The sequence below is a fragment of the Talpa europaea genome, assembly GCF_964194135.1.
Source record: "Talpa europaea genome assembly, chromosome: 2".
In the NCBI taxonomy this organism is placed as follows: Eukaryota; Metazoa; Chordata; class Mammalia; order Eulipotyphla; family Talpidae; genus Talpa; species Talpa europaea.
In genome coordinates, this window is record NC_140068.1 from 156928095 (window position 1) to 156941454 (window position 13360).

At 67.4% G+C, this 13360-nt stretch overlaps 1 protein-coding gene across 1 annotated transcript in view; it reads right to left on the reverse strand.

Moving 5' to 3' along the window:
- Window positions 1-8866: 8866 nt before the first annotated feature.
- Window positions 8867-13360, reverse strand: part of FARS2 (phenylalanyl-tRNA synthetase 2, mitochondrial) — a gene marked incomplete at its 5' end in the record, with an annotated part of 34777 nt that continues 30283 nt past the window's right edge. Inside the window, one exon of the mRNA XM_084259623.1 lies at window positions 8867-9056. Within this exon, the coding sequence (XP_084115749.1) occupies window positions 8918-9056 (139 nt within the window). The 3' untranslated portion in view covers window positions 8867-8917. The remainder of the gene's footprint in view (window positions 9057-13360) is intronic.

The following is a 13360-nucleotide window of genomic DNA, read 5'->3' on the forward strand; positions in this document are numbered from 1 at the left end:
AATCTCTCTCCCCCCTCAACTATTTGTCCATTTTTTTTTTGAAACCGCAAACAGGCTTAACAGGCAGGGACAGCTGAGCCCAGATGGAGGACGAGCCCGTCTGCCAGGGCAGGCTGCACCCCGGGGGGGGGGGGCACCTGCACCCCCGGGGGGCCGGCTGCACCCTCCACCCTCTCCCTTGAGCTCCAGTAACTTGCTTTGCTCCTGCAGCTCTGCAGTCCCCGGGGCCGCTGGGGTCTACGCACCAGGGAGCACAGAGGCCCGGCAGGGAAGCGTCTCCCAAGCCCGGAGCATCCAGGACGTGGACGCCGGTGCCTGTCATGGCCCAGCAGCCCACAGAAGTTTCTAGAAATCTCCTGCGAGCACCGGCCCTTCCGCAGCCCCAGCTGTGGCCACCCTCAGGGCTCTTGCTTGGGGTGTTCTCTGGCCAAGTGGGTTCTGCGGGCCCAGCGAGCTGGGGGGCCATGGTGGGGCGGAACAGGAGGATGACCGGGGGGCTCGCTCTCCTGCCAGGAGCCCCTCTGTACTGGCTTGAGTCCGGGACCAGCAGCTTGGCGTGGGGGCTCTGCCCGCCGCTGGGGTGGAGCGGGGGAGCGGGGGAGGCTCCCACGGTTTCCAGGTCAGCACCCACGTGCCTGAGAGCCGCTGGGTGCAGCAGGGTAGACAGAAGTGACCAGAGCTCCTCGCGGTCACCAGTGCTGGACATCTGTCTCCTCAACGCCCTCGGAGGATCAGTCTCCCAGAAATGCCTTCCTGGGGCGGCTGCAGAGACCCACACGAGCTGTGGGGACCGTGGGCACCTCTGTTCCAAGGCCGCCTCCCACACCCTATTCACAGTGGCCACAGCATAATGACTCTATTCATAGTGGGGGGAGCCCTGGATCCAGGGAACGTCGGGTGGGGGACGCAGACAGGGTCAGGCCTGACACCGGCTTGCCTGCAGCTCATGCCCCGCTGCAGTAAAGCCGTCTCCCCCGTTACGCTCCTTGTCTGGGGTGATCCTGGCAACCGGCCATCGAGGAGGGGGCGGGAGATCCAGGGGCGGGCCCTGCACCCCCAGGCTGTGCCGGCCAGCACAGGCAGCGAGCCGCCTCTTGTGAGCATGGACACTGCAGTCACCGCTGGTGGCCCTGTCCCTGGTTCCAAGAGTCTGCTCTTGTTCATCCCCACTCAGATCACAGCCCCCTCGGGGGAGTCCAGGCTCCTCCCCGACCTCCCAAGACTGACTCGGCCCAGGGCTCGGGATGCGCCTGTGGACAGTGGCCTAAGCAGGAAATCCGCATGTGGAGAGTCTGGTAAGGTCCTCCGTGCCTGCAGGGAGGGAGGGAGGGAGGGATGATGGGTGGATGGATGGATGGAGGCTGGGTGGAGGCTGGGTGGGAGGCTGGGTGGGAGGATGAAATAATTTAAAAAGTAGCAAGTAGTAGGGCCTCCCCGGTGGCGCAGCGGTTGAGCGCTGGGTTGCGAAGCTGCCCGCAGCCTCTGCAGCGCCGGTTCGATCCCCGGCTGCTCCCCGGCCACCGGAGGAGGGTCCCGCATGGCGCGCAGACCTCTCCTGCCGCCCGCTGCTCCCCTCAGCTGTGTACCTCGGTCCTTCTGCCTGCTCTGCTCCCCGCTCTGGCTCTGGTGAATTCTCTCACCCTCCCGCGCTTCTGACTGTACCCGGTGCTTGTATAAATAAATAAAAATAAAATAAAATAAATCTTTAAAAAAAAAAAAGCAGCAAGTAGCTAGTGAGTAAACGAACAAGAATGTCTGCTGGGCAGAACCTTTAGCCTTGGGCTCTGCGTCTTATTCCTGAAACCAAACTCGTCCTCTCGTGTCCCTTAGGGGAGCCGCGCGCAGACACTTAGGACGCAAAGCAGGAGAGGGGGACGTGGAGTCTTCGAGACGCGTGGAGAGCGCGTGAGTGACCCCGCCCGGCACCGCCATCCCTCCCGACTCCTTAGCGTGTGAGGTAATGAGCCACTTACTCGCTGGAGTCCCGAGGAGTTGGGGTTTCTCTTACTCGCACCAAAGGTGTCCCCACCGATGTAACCGCTGTTCCGTTGCGTGTTCCAGCCTGAAGGGTGCGGCGCGCGCTCGCTCCCAGCCCCCGCCCAGGGTTCAGCTCACTCTGCACGAGACTCAGCGCACACCCCACTCTCACGGCACCAGCTCGTCCCCACTCCCCTGACTCGTGACTGCACTTACCCGCGCTCCCCGCTGCTCCAGGGAGTCTGCAAAACCCGAACACCACAAATCTGAGGGTCCCCCTGCTGGCCAGCTCCCCTTCTGGCTGCCAGTGGGAGGCCCTGGACACCCCGGGTGCTGGCCAGGAGCTGTGAGGGACGGCCGGCGTAGCTTGGGCCTCCGCGGTGAGCGGCTGAAGGCCACCAAGTCCCTTCCTGCTGATATGAAGGAAGTCATAGTCCGTCCCGTTTTGCATCACTTTTATGACCTTCCACTGAGCTTGTGCCTGAACAGGGCACGATGCCTCCTTGCTAAGCGGAGGCCCCGGCGAGGCCCGGCTGGCGCTGCACAGACTCGCCCCGCGGCTGCCGCGTCCTTGGGGCTCTGCCCTCTGCCTTCACTCCCACAGCGGCGTGAGTTTCTCGAGGCCAAGCCTTGTGTTATTTATTTTCTCATCTCGAGCAGGCGGCCCGGCGGCCGGCACGCGTTCCGGTGAGTTTATTGAATGAGTGAAAGCCAAGAGAAACTGCCCAGGGTTCAATTGAATGGAACAAATCTGCTGATCTTGCTGGACTTCACCGTGGAGACTGAGCACCACGGGGACCTTCTCTGACCATCGGGCCAAAGGCTGCAGGTGGCGGCGGGTGGAGGCTCCTTCTCTGAACGGGCTCAGGCGGCTGCAGCTGCCAGGCCTCACTCGTCAGGACAGGGCACGGCCTCGGGCCTCCAGGCAGGGTCTGGCGGCTGCCAAGGGATTTTCATCCCAAGGCTTGACGTTCCAGGGAGTCCCTGATGCAGCAAAGCTGCCTTATTTTCCTCAGGAGAGCTGAGGGGTTCTCCGGTTCCCGCCCTGCACTCACTTTCATTTCTTAACAAGCCCTGGTCATGAGCCTCACCCCAAGCGTGGCCATGCTGAGGAGGAGGAATCTTGAGGCCTCAGAAGTGACTGCTCAGAAGTGACCCCCAAGAAGGTTGGTGAGGCCGGGGCCACAAGGGTACAGCAGGTGTGAGGCACTCGGGGGTGTCCCCATCTGCACTGGGTGCCACAGGCTGGCCTGGGAAGCTCAAGGTCAATCTAAGACAAAGTCTCAGTGAGGAGGACCGATGGTGCAGGAGAAAAGCCCCCACAGGAGCCCCGGCCCTCAAGCACCCTCATAAGTTAGGGCACACTGGCGCAGGGTGCTGCTGCCGAACCCCAGGTAGGATCCCGCAGCAGGGACACACGGACATGGTTCTGGCCCAGTCCTCCTGGCACCTGCCCAGATCTACCCACAAAGGCCGTGAGTCCCTTTGGCAACTCAGAAAGCAGAATGGAGCCAGAAAAATAATCCTGGAGCCACAGAAATGTATTTCTGGCCTTAGTAGCGTGAATACAAGGCTTGTCCTCTCCCCCTGGCAAGGGAGGACACTCCCTCCTGGGCCACTCCACACAACACCCCTCCTGTGAGGCCACAGAGAGATTCGGCCACATCCTGAGCCACCGCCGCAGCCTGGAGAGGGCCCCCAGGGGCTCCCTCCCCCTGCACCTGCCTGGCCACTGAGACCTCAGAGCTGCTCGTCGGCCATGCAGGATGCACTAAGCCGCAGTGGCCATTCCATCGGGCTCCGGGGGCTCTGACGCACTCCTGTGGTCCGGGACAGAGGCTTCCCAAGAGCGTCCTGGGCCGCCCCGTCACGGGCTGTCTTCTAGGAAGCGCCTCCTGGGAGCTGCACAAGGTTGAAGCTGCATGTGAGCCTGCGAGGGGAGTTGGTGTCTGGTGGAGAGTGGACAGGGCTGCACCGCAAGTAAGAGGGGCTGCTGGCTGCCCTAGGAACCCAGCCCCGCCGGGAGCCCCAGTGGAGACCCCGTGCAAACGTGAGACTCCAAGGGGGCTGTGGCCCACCCGCTGGGAAGGGCTCTCCCTCGCGCAACCTGGACTGCAAACCACAGAGTGGGGGCTGGGACAGATCCCCGCCTGCCCCGCTGCCCTCCCTGCCCGCCTTGCCAGAGTGGAAGCGCTCCAGCCCCTCCACGCTCCTGATGGAACATTTAGCCCAAAGTTGCATAATCCTGAACTTTCCCCGGGCCCTGCCCGTCGGCCCCCACTCCCGCCACTGCGAGGACAAGACGAATCCATTTGCAAAGGACAAGCACAAACCTCTGGTGGAAAACAAATGCAATGTACCAGGGTAAATGGGAGCAGCTGGGAAAAAAAAAAGCACAAAATCCATTGGGGACCCCGTTGCCATAGGAACTGGCGTTCCGGCTTGCTTCCGATAATTAATGGAGGGTTTTGCTATTACAGTAGTCTCGAAAGTTGGCCCTCCCCCGTGCTGCACTGCAGAATGCGCATCCTCTCCCCATTCATAAATATTTCATGACCACCGGCTGCTGCGCTTCAGCACCGCGGAGAGCGCCGGGGTCTCAGCACCGCGGACAGCGCCGGGGTCTCAGCACCGCGGACAGCGCCGGGTTCAGCACCGCGGACAGCGCCCGGCCGGACCCGCCAGCGCGCGACCCCCGGGCTCCGCCCTCCGCAGCCTCCACATCCCGGTCCCGGGTTCCCCGCATTCACGGCCCCCGCGGGAGGGCGCTCAAGGGGCGCCCGCCTCCCGTGCCTGGCCGCCTTCCTGAGCTGTCCTCCCCGGAGGGCTGGTGGCCACATCTTCTCGTGGAGTTCCGGGAGGACCCTGGGCTTCCCCACCCTGGCCTCCCTTGTGCTGGCCGAGCTCCAGGCCCCTCTTAAATACAGGTGCTGCCCACCCACGGGACCGCAGGGGCGAGGCAGACACCGCACAGCCACGCGCCCCGCCGTGCGGGCCCCGGGTGCCCTCGTGCTGCTGGGTCTCAGATTTCCTGTCTTATCTCGATGGAAGAGCAGCCATATTTTAAAAAGTCGCTTTGGAGGAATAGCTTGTTCCTCCCGACTCCGTGGCTAAGGGGTGTGTCTGAATCTGTGCCAGGGATGACTGCAGCAGGGCCCTTCCCAGGACTGCAGCAGAGAGGCCGCCCCCCTCCTCTGGACGCAGGGCCGCGGGAGGAGACTGGACTGGAAGGGAAGGCGGCGTCCCTCCTGGAGAGCCTCCCCCGGCCCCACCGGTACTGGCCCCTGCGCTGCCCCCCACTGCATTTCCTGAGTTTTGAGTTGGCCCCTCAGTGGTGCCCGAGAGCAAGCCCCTGCAGTGGGCTGGGAGGGCCTCCTGCTCCTGCTCGGGTAGCAGGTGGCAGAACCCTCGCCCCGGGACAGCCAGCCAGGTGCGAGGTGGCTGCCGGGACCCCGCACCAACCTGGGGTGGGGCCACACCTGGACAGAGCAAGTCCTGCTCTTCGCTCTGCGGCTCTACTCCTGGGAGAGGCTGCAAGGGGCCCGGCCGGGTCTGCCACGCTCTGTCCTGCCTCTCCCGGAGCAGGGTCTGGAGGCAGAAAGGGGAGCACAGGGAAGGTCTCCACCCCACTCCGGGGCACACGCCCGGGGACCCGCTTGGGGGCTGCAGGGGTGGGAACCCTCGGCTTGCAGGGACCCTTGGGTGCAGGGACAGTGTAGCCCGAGCCCCATGGCCCTTGCGCATCTGTGTTAAGCCTCCGCAGCTGGGACGGGCCGGGCAGAGCCCGCTCGCCCCTGGGGCACAGACACGTTGTCCTGAGCTCCGAGGTCTGAGTGTTTCCAGAACAAGCCCTGCTGGGTGCCAAGTGCCATCTGCATCTGCACGGGCACGTTGAAGCTTCTCATCAGTCTCGTGGCAACAACGACGATGTCCTCCTGCCCCCGTCCTGCAGTGCCCGCTGTGCTGGGACCCCGCAGCCGACCCCAGGAGCTGTGGACCCGCAGCCGTGCCAGGGAGGGCAGGAGGGGCGCCCCGGCTCCCCTCCCCCATGCAGGGCAACAGCGCCCCATAAGCAGGCTCCTCCAGCTCGGAGTCGGCAGTTTCCAGAACCTGCCAGAAGAAACAGCCAGTGGCGCCATCCTGGCAGCGTTCGAGGGCACCGTCCCCCCCGTCCCCCTTTAGCTGTTAAACCCCTCCTGGCTTTGCACACAGCGTGACGCCAACAGTCTCTTCTCAGGTCCCAGATCTGCCAGCCGACGTCTACCAGCCGTGGGAGCCAAGAGCCTCCCTGCACGCGTGTGCTACGCGGGGCTGGGGCGCCTGGCAGGCTTGCTCCGGCACCTCGCTGCAAACACTTGCTCTTTTCACGCGCGGGCACGGCTCTGCCTCCAGGCCCGCGCCTCGGCCCCGGACGCCTGCGCAGCCCAGCCGGGCTCTGCATGCGCAGCGCCTCCTCCCAGCCGGGCCCGGCCTCCACGGGGTGGGCAGAGTGGGGGTGCAGGAGGCTGGGGGCTGGGCGGGGTGGGGCGGGGCGAGGGGGCATCCGGCCGTCCCGGGGCAGGGCTCACCCCGCCCCGGCCCCGCTGGCTTCGGGCACCTCCGGCTGGCCCAGCTCCTGCCGCCCGGGACAGACCCCGCAAGACGCGTCCGTCCCCACAGCAGCCACCAGGCCCCGGCCACGCCCGGGCGGGCGACTCCGTCTGGCTTGAGACCAGGACCCGTGTGCTCCCGAGGGGCCCAGGGAGGCTGCCCGCCGTCACCCCCGTCACTGGTCAGCACCGGGGGACGCGCCACAGTGGACCGCGGGGAGCCGGTGCCGGCCCCACCCCGCACAGCTCTGGGCCCCGCCCTCCGCCCCCCTCAGGCCTCCAGCTCCGCAGCGTGTGTCGGCCAGCAAGGGCCACGGGCACTCCCTCCCGGAACCCCGTCAGGAGGCCGCGCCCGGGGTGAAGAAGGGAGCAGCCGGAGGCGACTCGGCCCCGGGGGAAGGGCTACACCTCCCGCTGCGGCTCTGGGGAGACCCCTGGGAGCCCCCGGGACCACAGCCTGGCCCGAGCCGCTGCCAGGGCCGCACCACGTCAGCCACGAGGCGGAGACAGCCCGGCTGTGCCCAGGGGCGTCCGGCCGAGCAGCACTGGGCCCCACGGCCGTGATGGGGCCCGGGACAGGCGGTGGCCAGGGCCAGCAGCCAGGGGGAGGATGGACAGTCGGCCCGTGTCCAGCTGGCTCCTGGCCAGGTGCTCTGGACACTGCCCGCGCTATGGGCCCCCCAAAACTGAGCCCAGCCCGCTGGCTCTGAGCACACAAGCGTTTGCTCGAGGAAGAACTTTCTTTACAAGGACCAGCCCTTGCTGAGGGTCCACCTCGCCTGGAGCCCAGGGGAGGAACTGGCCGCGGGGAGACCGGCGCCTGCGGAGGGAGGGCAGAGCCCGTGCGAGTGGGTCCCGGCGGCCGCTGCTCCCGGCAGCCCCGGGCCTCCTGAGTCCAGGCTGCTCCTGGAGCCGCACGGGTCGCCTCCCAGACGAGGGCCTGGCGCCACGGCCCTGCTCTGCCCGACAGCTCCCGCGGGCTTCGCCCTGGCGCCGGCTCCGGTCTCCCGGGCCTCGGGCGCCACCTCCCGAGGCGGCTGCTTCTGCTCCCCGTGGCAGCGTCTGCTTCTGCCGCCTGCGACCAGGAGCCGCCTGGCCTTGGCCTCCCCGGCCGGGGGGCTCAGGGACCACGGTGGCTGGGGCGGCGGTTCCGAGACGCCAGGCCGCAGGGCACGGTCTGGGCGGCAAAGCCCTCGGCCTTCGGGGGCCAGACGCTGGGCAGGGACGCCGCGTGCCCCGTCCCTGCGAGGGGCTGCAGGCCCCGGTGAGGCCGGAGATCTGGGCGCTGTTTGGAAGATTCCATCAAGCGAGGCGTGGAGCCTCCACCGCCCCCCGAGGCTGCTGAGACGATCTGAAATGTCAAGTTTCTTTGCTTTCGGCAGGAATTAAATCCACCCAGGGTGGTAATACGGGTTGTCTCCTGCTGATCTGGGACTCCGGCTGGCAGTTATATATATATCTTTGATTAATTTAAAAAACGGGGAGATGAATAAATTATTACTCGATAAATGCAGTTGTTTGGCGAGATGAAAACCTTTTCGAACGGGGGGTCCTCGGGGAGGAGAGTCACAAACGAGTTTCTCGGTGGTGAAAACATGTCCTGAAAGCTGGGGGGGCCTCGCTGGGACCCGGCGGGGGCGGCTCTGGCCTGACGGCTGGGCCCGTGCGGTGACCGGCTGAGGCGCGTCCCGTCCACCACGGCGGCCGCCAGGTGGGCGCCCTCGAGTCTGACCGTGGGCAGGGAACACGGCGCAGGCAGCGGCCGAGACGCGGCTCTGCACGGGCCAGGCTGCCCTCCGGGCCAGCAGGCGCATGGCCAGGGCTGGACAGTCCTGGCTCCTGGAGCCGCAGGGAGGGCCCGGAGAAGTCGGGAGCTGAGAGACGCCCACCTCTCCCCGAGAGAGCAGCCCCCGCCGACGCGGCCCCTCATCAAATATTCACCGGCGCTTGCAAGGCCCCTGGCCAGCGGGCATCTGCTGATAGCTGGGTGGGGGCAGCGGCCTCCATGCGGTCACCTCTGGGCCGGGCCCAGTCTGAGGGCCGGGCCGCGTGGGGAGCGGATGGCACCTCCTCTGGGGGTAGCCCTGGCTCGGGGCCACGTGCCCCAGACACCCTCGGAGCCCGCCCTTGCAGCGAGGAGAGGGAGGCGGCCGCAGCGGGCGAGACCGGCCACGGGCAGCGCCACGGGGAGGCCGCTGGAGGGGACGCATCCCACAGCCTGTCCCCCACGCCCCCACCCGCCCCAACAGAAGACACAGACACGCTCCTGCCGGCGCCTTTATTTGCTGGAGTCCTGGGCAGAGCCACTCACCACGGCACAGACGCCCCAGTTCCTCGGGGCTCGGCGGGTGTCAGAAGCGGCCCTCCACGCCCAGCTGCTGGACGGCCGCAGCCTGCACTGCCCGGTGCACGCGCCCCACCTCCTGCTGCGAGAGCGTCCGCTCCGGGTGCCGGTAGGTGACGCGGTAGCAGTGGCTGGTCCTGCCGGTCCTGGAAGAGCGGAGAGGGGGTGAGTGACCCGTCCGCCCAGCGCACGCCAGGGGGTGCCTGTGGGGTCTGCTTCCGTGCCGGGGCCAGGGGCTGCTCCCCTGGGCTGCCCGCAGGAGGGAGGGGTCCTGGCCAGGGGTTCGGCAAGTGGGGGGCTGGCCCCCTCCCAGCACAGGAAGCAGAGGCGGAGCGGGCCTCACCTCAGTGGGGTGGCTTTGGGGAGCAGGAAGCCCCAAAACGTACTTTCAAGAGAAAAGCAGCTGTGCCCGGGGTTGGGGAGGCAGTGGTCAGCGCCAGTGGGGCCGGCCAGCTGCCCCCATTTGGGATAAATCTGTTGACCTCCCTGGTCCCAGTAAAACAGAAGTGGGGGGCCTCCCCCGGTGGCACGGCAGTTGAGCACTGGGCTGCGAAGCTGCCCGCAGCCTCTGCAGCACCAGTTCAATCCCAGCCGCTGGCGAGGGTCCCACATGGCGCGACAGACCTCTCCCGCCGCCCGCTGCTCCCCTCAGCAGTGTGCTTCGGTCCTTCTGCCTGCTCTGCTCCCCGCTCTGGCTCTGGGGGATCCTCTCACCCTCCCGCGCTTCTGACTGTCCCCAGTGCTTGTGTGAATAAATAAATACATAAATAAATAAATAAATAAAGCAGAAGGGGCACAGCAGGTCCTAACGAGGCCCCTCAGGGAGAATCGCTGTCATGAGCAAAGCCTGTGGGGACCGGGAGGGGCGGGGCTCACGAGGCAGGAGACAGGCCACGGGGCGGGGCGGCCTCGGCACCTGCCATCTTCTCGCGATGCTGGGGAGGACAGAGCCGTCACCACCAGTCCCCACAGCTACCTCTGTCCCGGGGACTCACTCGTGGGCCAGCTTCAGGGGCTGCCCAGGGGCTGCCACGAAAGGCGGGGTGTCGGGACCCCCACGGTCCCAGGGTCCGTCATCTCCTGTCCTCAGCACTGCGGGCAGAGGCCGGGGCGCAGGGCATGGGTCCGGGGCTCCGGCAGGCACCCGCCCCACCGAGCCAGAGGCGGAGGCTCGGCCCCAGGCGAGCGCAGTGGGAGGGCCGGAATTGGGGTGGGGGGGGGTCTCTCCAGGACGAGGCTGGAGGCAGGATCTAGGGTCACCTTGACCTTGCTTCTGTCGCCCACCAGGAACCCCTGAGTTTCCACTGTTCCCTGAGCTGGACAGCGGGCCCCGTCCTGGGATGGAGGGGCCTGGAGCCCGCGCTCCCCCAGACCCTTCTCCAGAGCCCCCGGCTCCCCCATGTGCACCCCAAGGAGGCCAACTTCTTGGGTCTGCTACGCACCTGCCAAGGCTTCAGTTAACCCCACCCCCACCCCGTGGGGAGAGGGACCCTGTCCCGGGGCCTTCCTGCAATGGGGCTGAGCACAGGCCAGACCCCCCAGACTCAGCCTCGGGGCACACGGAGCAGCAGGGGCCGGAGGCCCAAGTGCCAGTGTTTTCAGCCTTTGTTTCCAGACCAGGTTCAGCTCTGGGCTTGTTTTGTGTTTTGATATAATCCACAGCGCAGTCGGCTGCGTGTCTGGGAATAATCAGGGACTCAGCTTTCTCCTTGAAGCTGCCACCCGTGTGCAGGCCTTGGGGGGCCCTGGCTCGTTCTGGGGGGAGGCGCCGCCGTGCAGGTGGCCCCGAGGGCCTCGCTGGGCCCCACGCTGACCCGGCCGCACCAGCAGGTCTGAGGCTCTGAGCCTCCCTCCAGCCTCACGCTCACGGAGCCAGTGTGGGGTGAGGAGGGGCCTCCCGTTGGGGGACCGGGTCTCGCTGGCCCCGAGGCCGCTGTGTGAGCTGCCCCGGCTCACGCGCCGCTCCCGGCAGTGTGGACACGGCTCCGCAGGGCGCAGGGCGGGCAGTGACCTCCGCGCCAGGAAGCGCCCGTGGCGTCCAGTCCCCGGCTGCGTGGGGCGGGAAGCTTCCCCTGAGCAAGCCCTCCGGGGCCTCCTGGGGCCGGCTGAGCGGGAGGCCCGTGTCCCCGGGCGCCGCCTCTGGAGCCGAGACCGACACAGCTTCAATTTCCGCCGCTGAAAACCAAATCCCATTCTCACTGGTGGGCATTTCATTCATCTTTGCCGTCCCGGTTCCTTAATTACAGAGCAGAGAGCCGCGCGCTTCCTCCCCGCCCCCAGCGCGGCCCCGCGAGGCCCGGGATTGCTTCTCCCGAGAACCTGACTCCAATCTCCGCGGCGGCGGCGCAAGGGGTGATTTCCTGACCCCGAGGTTAATTATCTGCAAATAAGTTGAAACCGCACAAAGCCTCATCCTGGAGAGGGAGTCCAGACGTGACCCCGGCTCCCGACTCCCGCGCGGGGCGCACGCCCAGGTGGGCTGGCCGAGCACCCCCCACAGCTGCGCCGCCTCGCGGGAGCCTCTCCCCGGAGGCCGCCTGCAGGAGCCTCTCTCCGGACGGCCGGGGCTCGGGGAGGCAGACGGGCCTCCCCGCGGCCGTGAGCCCCCCAGCCCCTCGGCTGTTACACGCCCTGACCCGGTGCTGGGGGCCGCGGGGCTGAGCAGAAGCTGCGACGTGTCAGCGGGTGCCCCGTCACTCCGGCCCCCCGCGGCTGAGCGTCTCCGGCCAGGCTGCCCGTTCCCGGCAAGCAGCGCCAGGAGCGCTTCTGACTCCACAGACAGCCGAGGCGTCGGAGGCCGACCGCGGCGCGCGAGGCCTTCCAGGAGTTACTCATCCCGGACGTCCACCTCCTCCTCCGCAGCGCTGGGAGGACGGCGCCCCCTCCAGGGACGGCTGTGGGGGCCGAGGCACGCGCGGCAGCCATGGCTTGGGCACCGCGGGCAGGATGTCCAGCTCGCGGCATCTGCCCCAGCAGCAGCGGCGAGTCGCGGACGCCCCGGCCCGGCCCGCCAAGTCTGGCTTCGGGGAGAGGAAGAGCGGGGTGCGGCCGCGCTGCCGGGTGACTCCCACACATCAGGAGCGCGTCTCGGCAGCTTTTAGAGCACGCTGGGATCTCAGAGACCTTCCGATGGTTTTGCAGCCGTGACTCCATTCAGAAGCCCGGGCCCGGCCGGGCCGGCTCCGGCCACGCGGGGTCTTTGCCTGAACGCCCGCGAGGCGTGTCTGACGCACGGGGTCCCCCCGTCAGCGGGGCCTGCCCGCCCGCCTGGCCACCCTGGCCCGGCCTTCCCGCGTGGCCACTCCCGGAGGGCGCAAGCTCGGGGCTGGGTGCTTTGCCCGTGCGGCCGCCGCATCCCGCATGCACACGGCTCCTCTCCGCGACCGCTCTCGGCTCGGCTGCACCCTGAGCGCCACGAGGCTGGTGGGAACCGCACGTCCATCATGCAGCAGGGACCCTGCTACGGACGGGACCGGACGCGCCCCCACGTGGGGAGACTGAGGATGGACGCCCCCGACGCCAGGTCAGGCCAGTCCTCAGCCGCTCTTTGGGCGGGAAGGCCGGGCGGAGCTGGGGGGACGGGGTGGGGAGGAGCCGTGTGTTGGGGGGAGGGGGGTGAAGGGGGCAGAGCGCTGCTGCTTCCTCCCTCGGGCGTCCGGCCAGCACGTGGGCTCTCCCTGCTGCGTCCAGCCAGGCCGGCGCATGGCTGGAGAAAGGCTGTCTCAGCTCACGGCCTCACGGCAGCCGGGCCGGAGAGCACGGGCCGCGCCAGCGTGCAGGAGAGGAGCTGGAACACGCGAGAACAGCTGCCGTGGGGAGTCTGGGGGGGGCGGAGCACGGGTCAGGGCAGGGCGGGGCTCCCCACTCTCGCAGGGGCTTCGGTGCTGCCCTCTCAGGGTCGCTCTCAGAAGCGGGGCGCACACCCCTCCCAAAGGTCAGAACCGTCCCCGGCTTGCTCCAGGGGCAACTGTGCTCCGGGCTCTGTCCAGCGGGCTCCCCTGTACCGCGCCTGCAGTGAGACGCCGTGCCGGTCGGCCCAGTCTGTCCACACTGACCTCCAGGAGCACACACCGGGAGGCAGCGGGCTCTGAGGGCCCCTACGGGCTGCACGGAGAGCACAGGCTCCGCCTCCGGGCCGGAGCCGCCGGCAGATAATCACGGCGGCTCTGCTCCTCCCGAGGGCCACGCGAGGCTGTGACTGAGAGTTTAAGCAGGCCCCGGACTAGAGCACCAGAGGCCAGGGGGCTGACACACGCGGTCAGTCTCAAGAGTGTCCACGGAAGGCGGCACAGATGCCTGTTTCCGAGGACAGCGGAACGGGTCTGCATTTAACGAGATCTCGCATTTCGCAAAGTCCGACTGCAGGCGGAGGAGCCGCTAGTTCGCGCTGAAAGAGTAACTCGGAAACCACTTGCGGGCGAGCTCGCCCCGCGCCCGGAGTGCAGGGCCC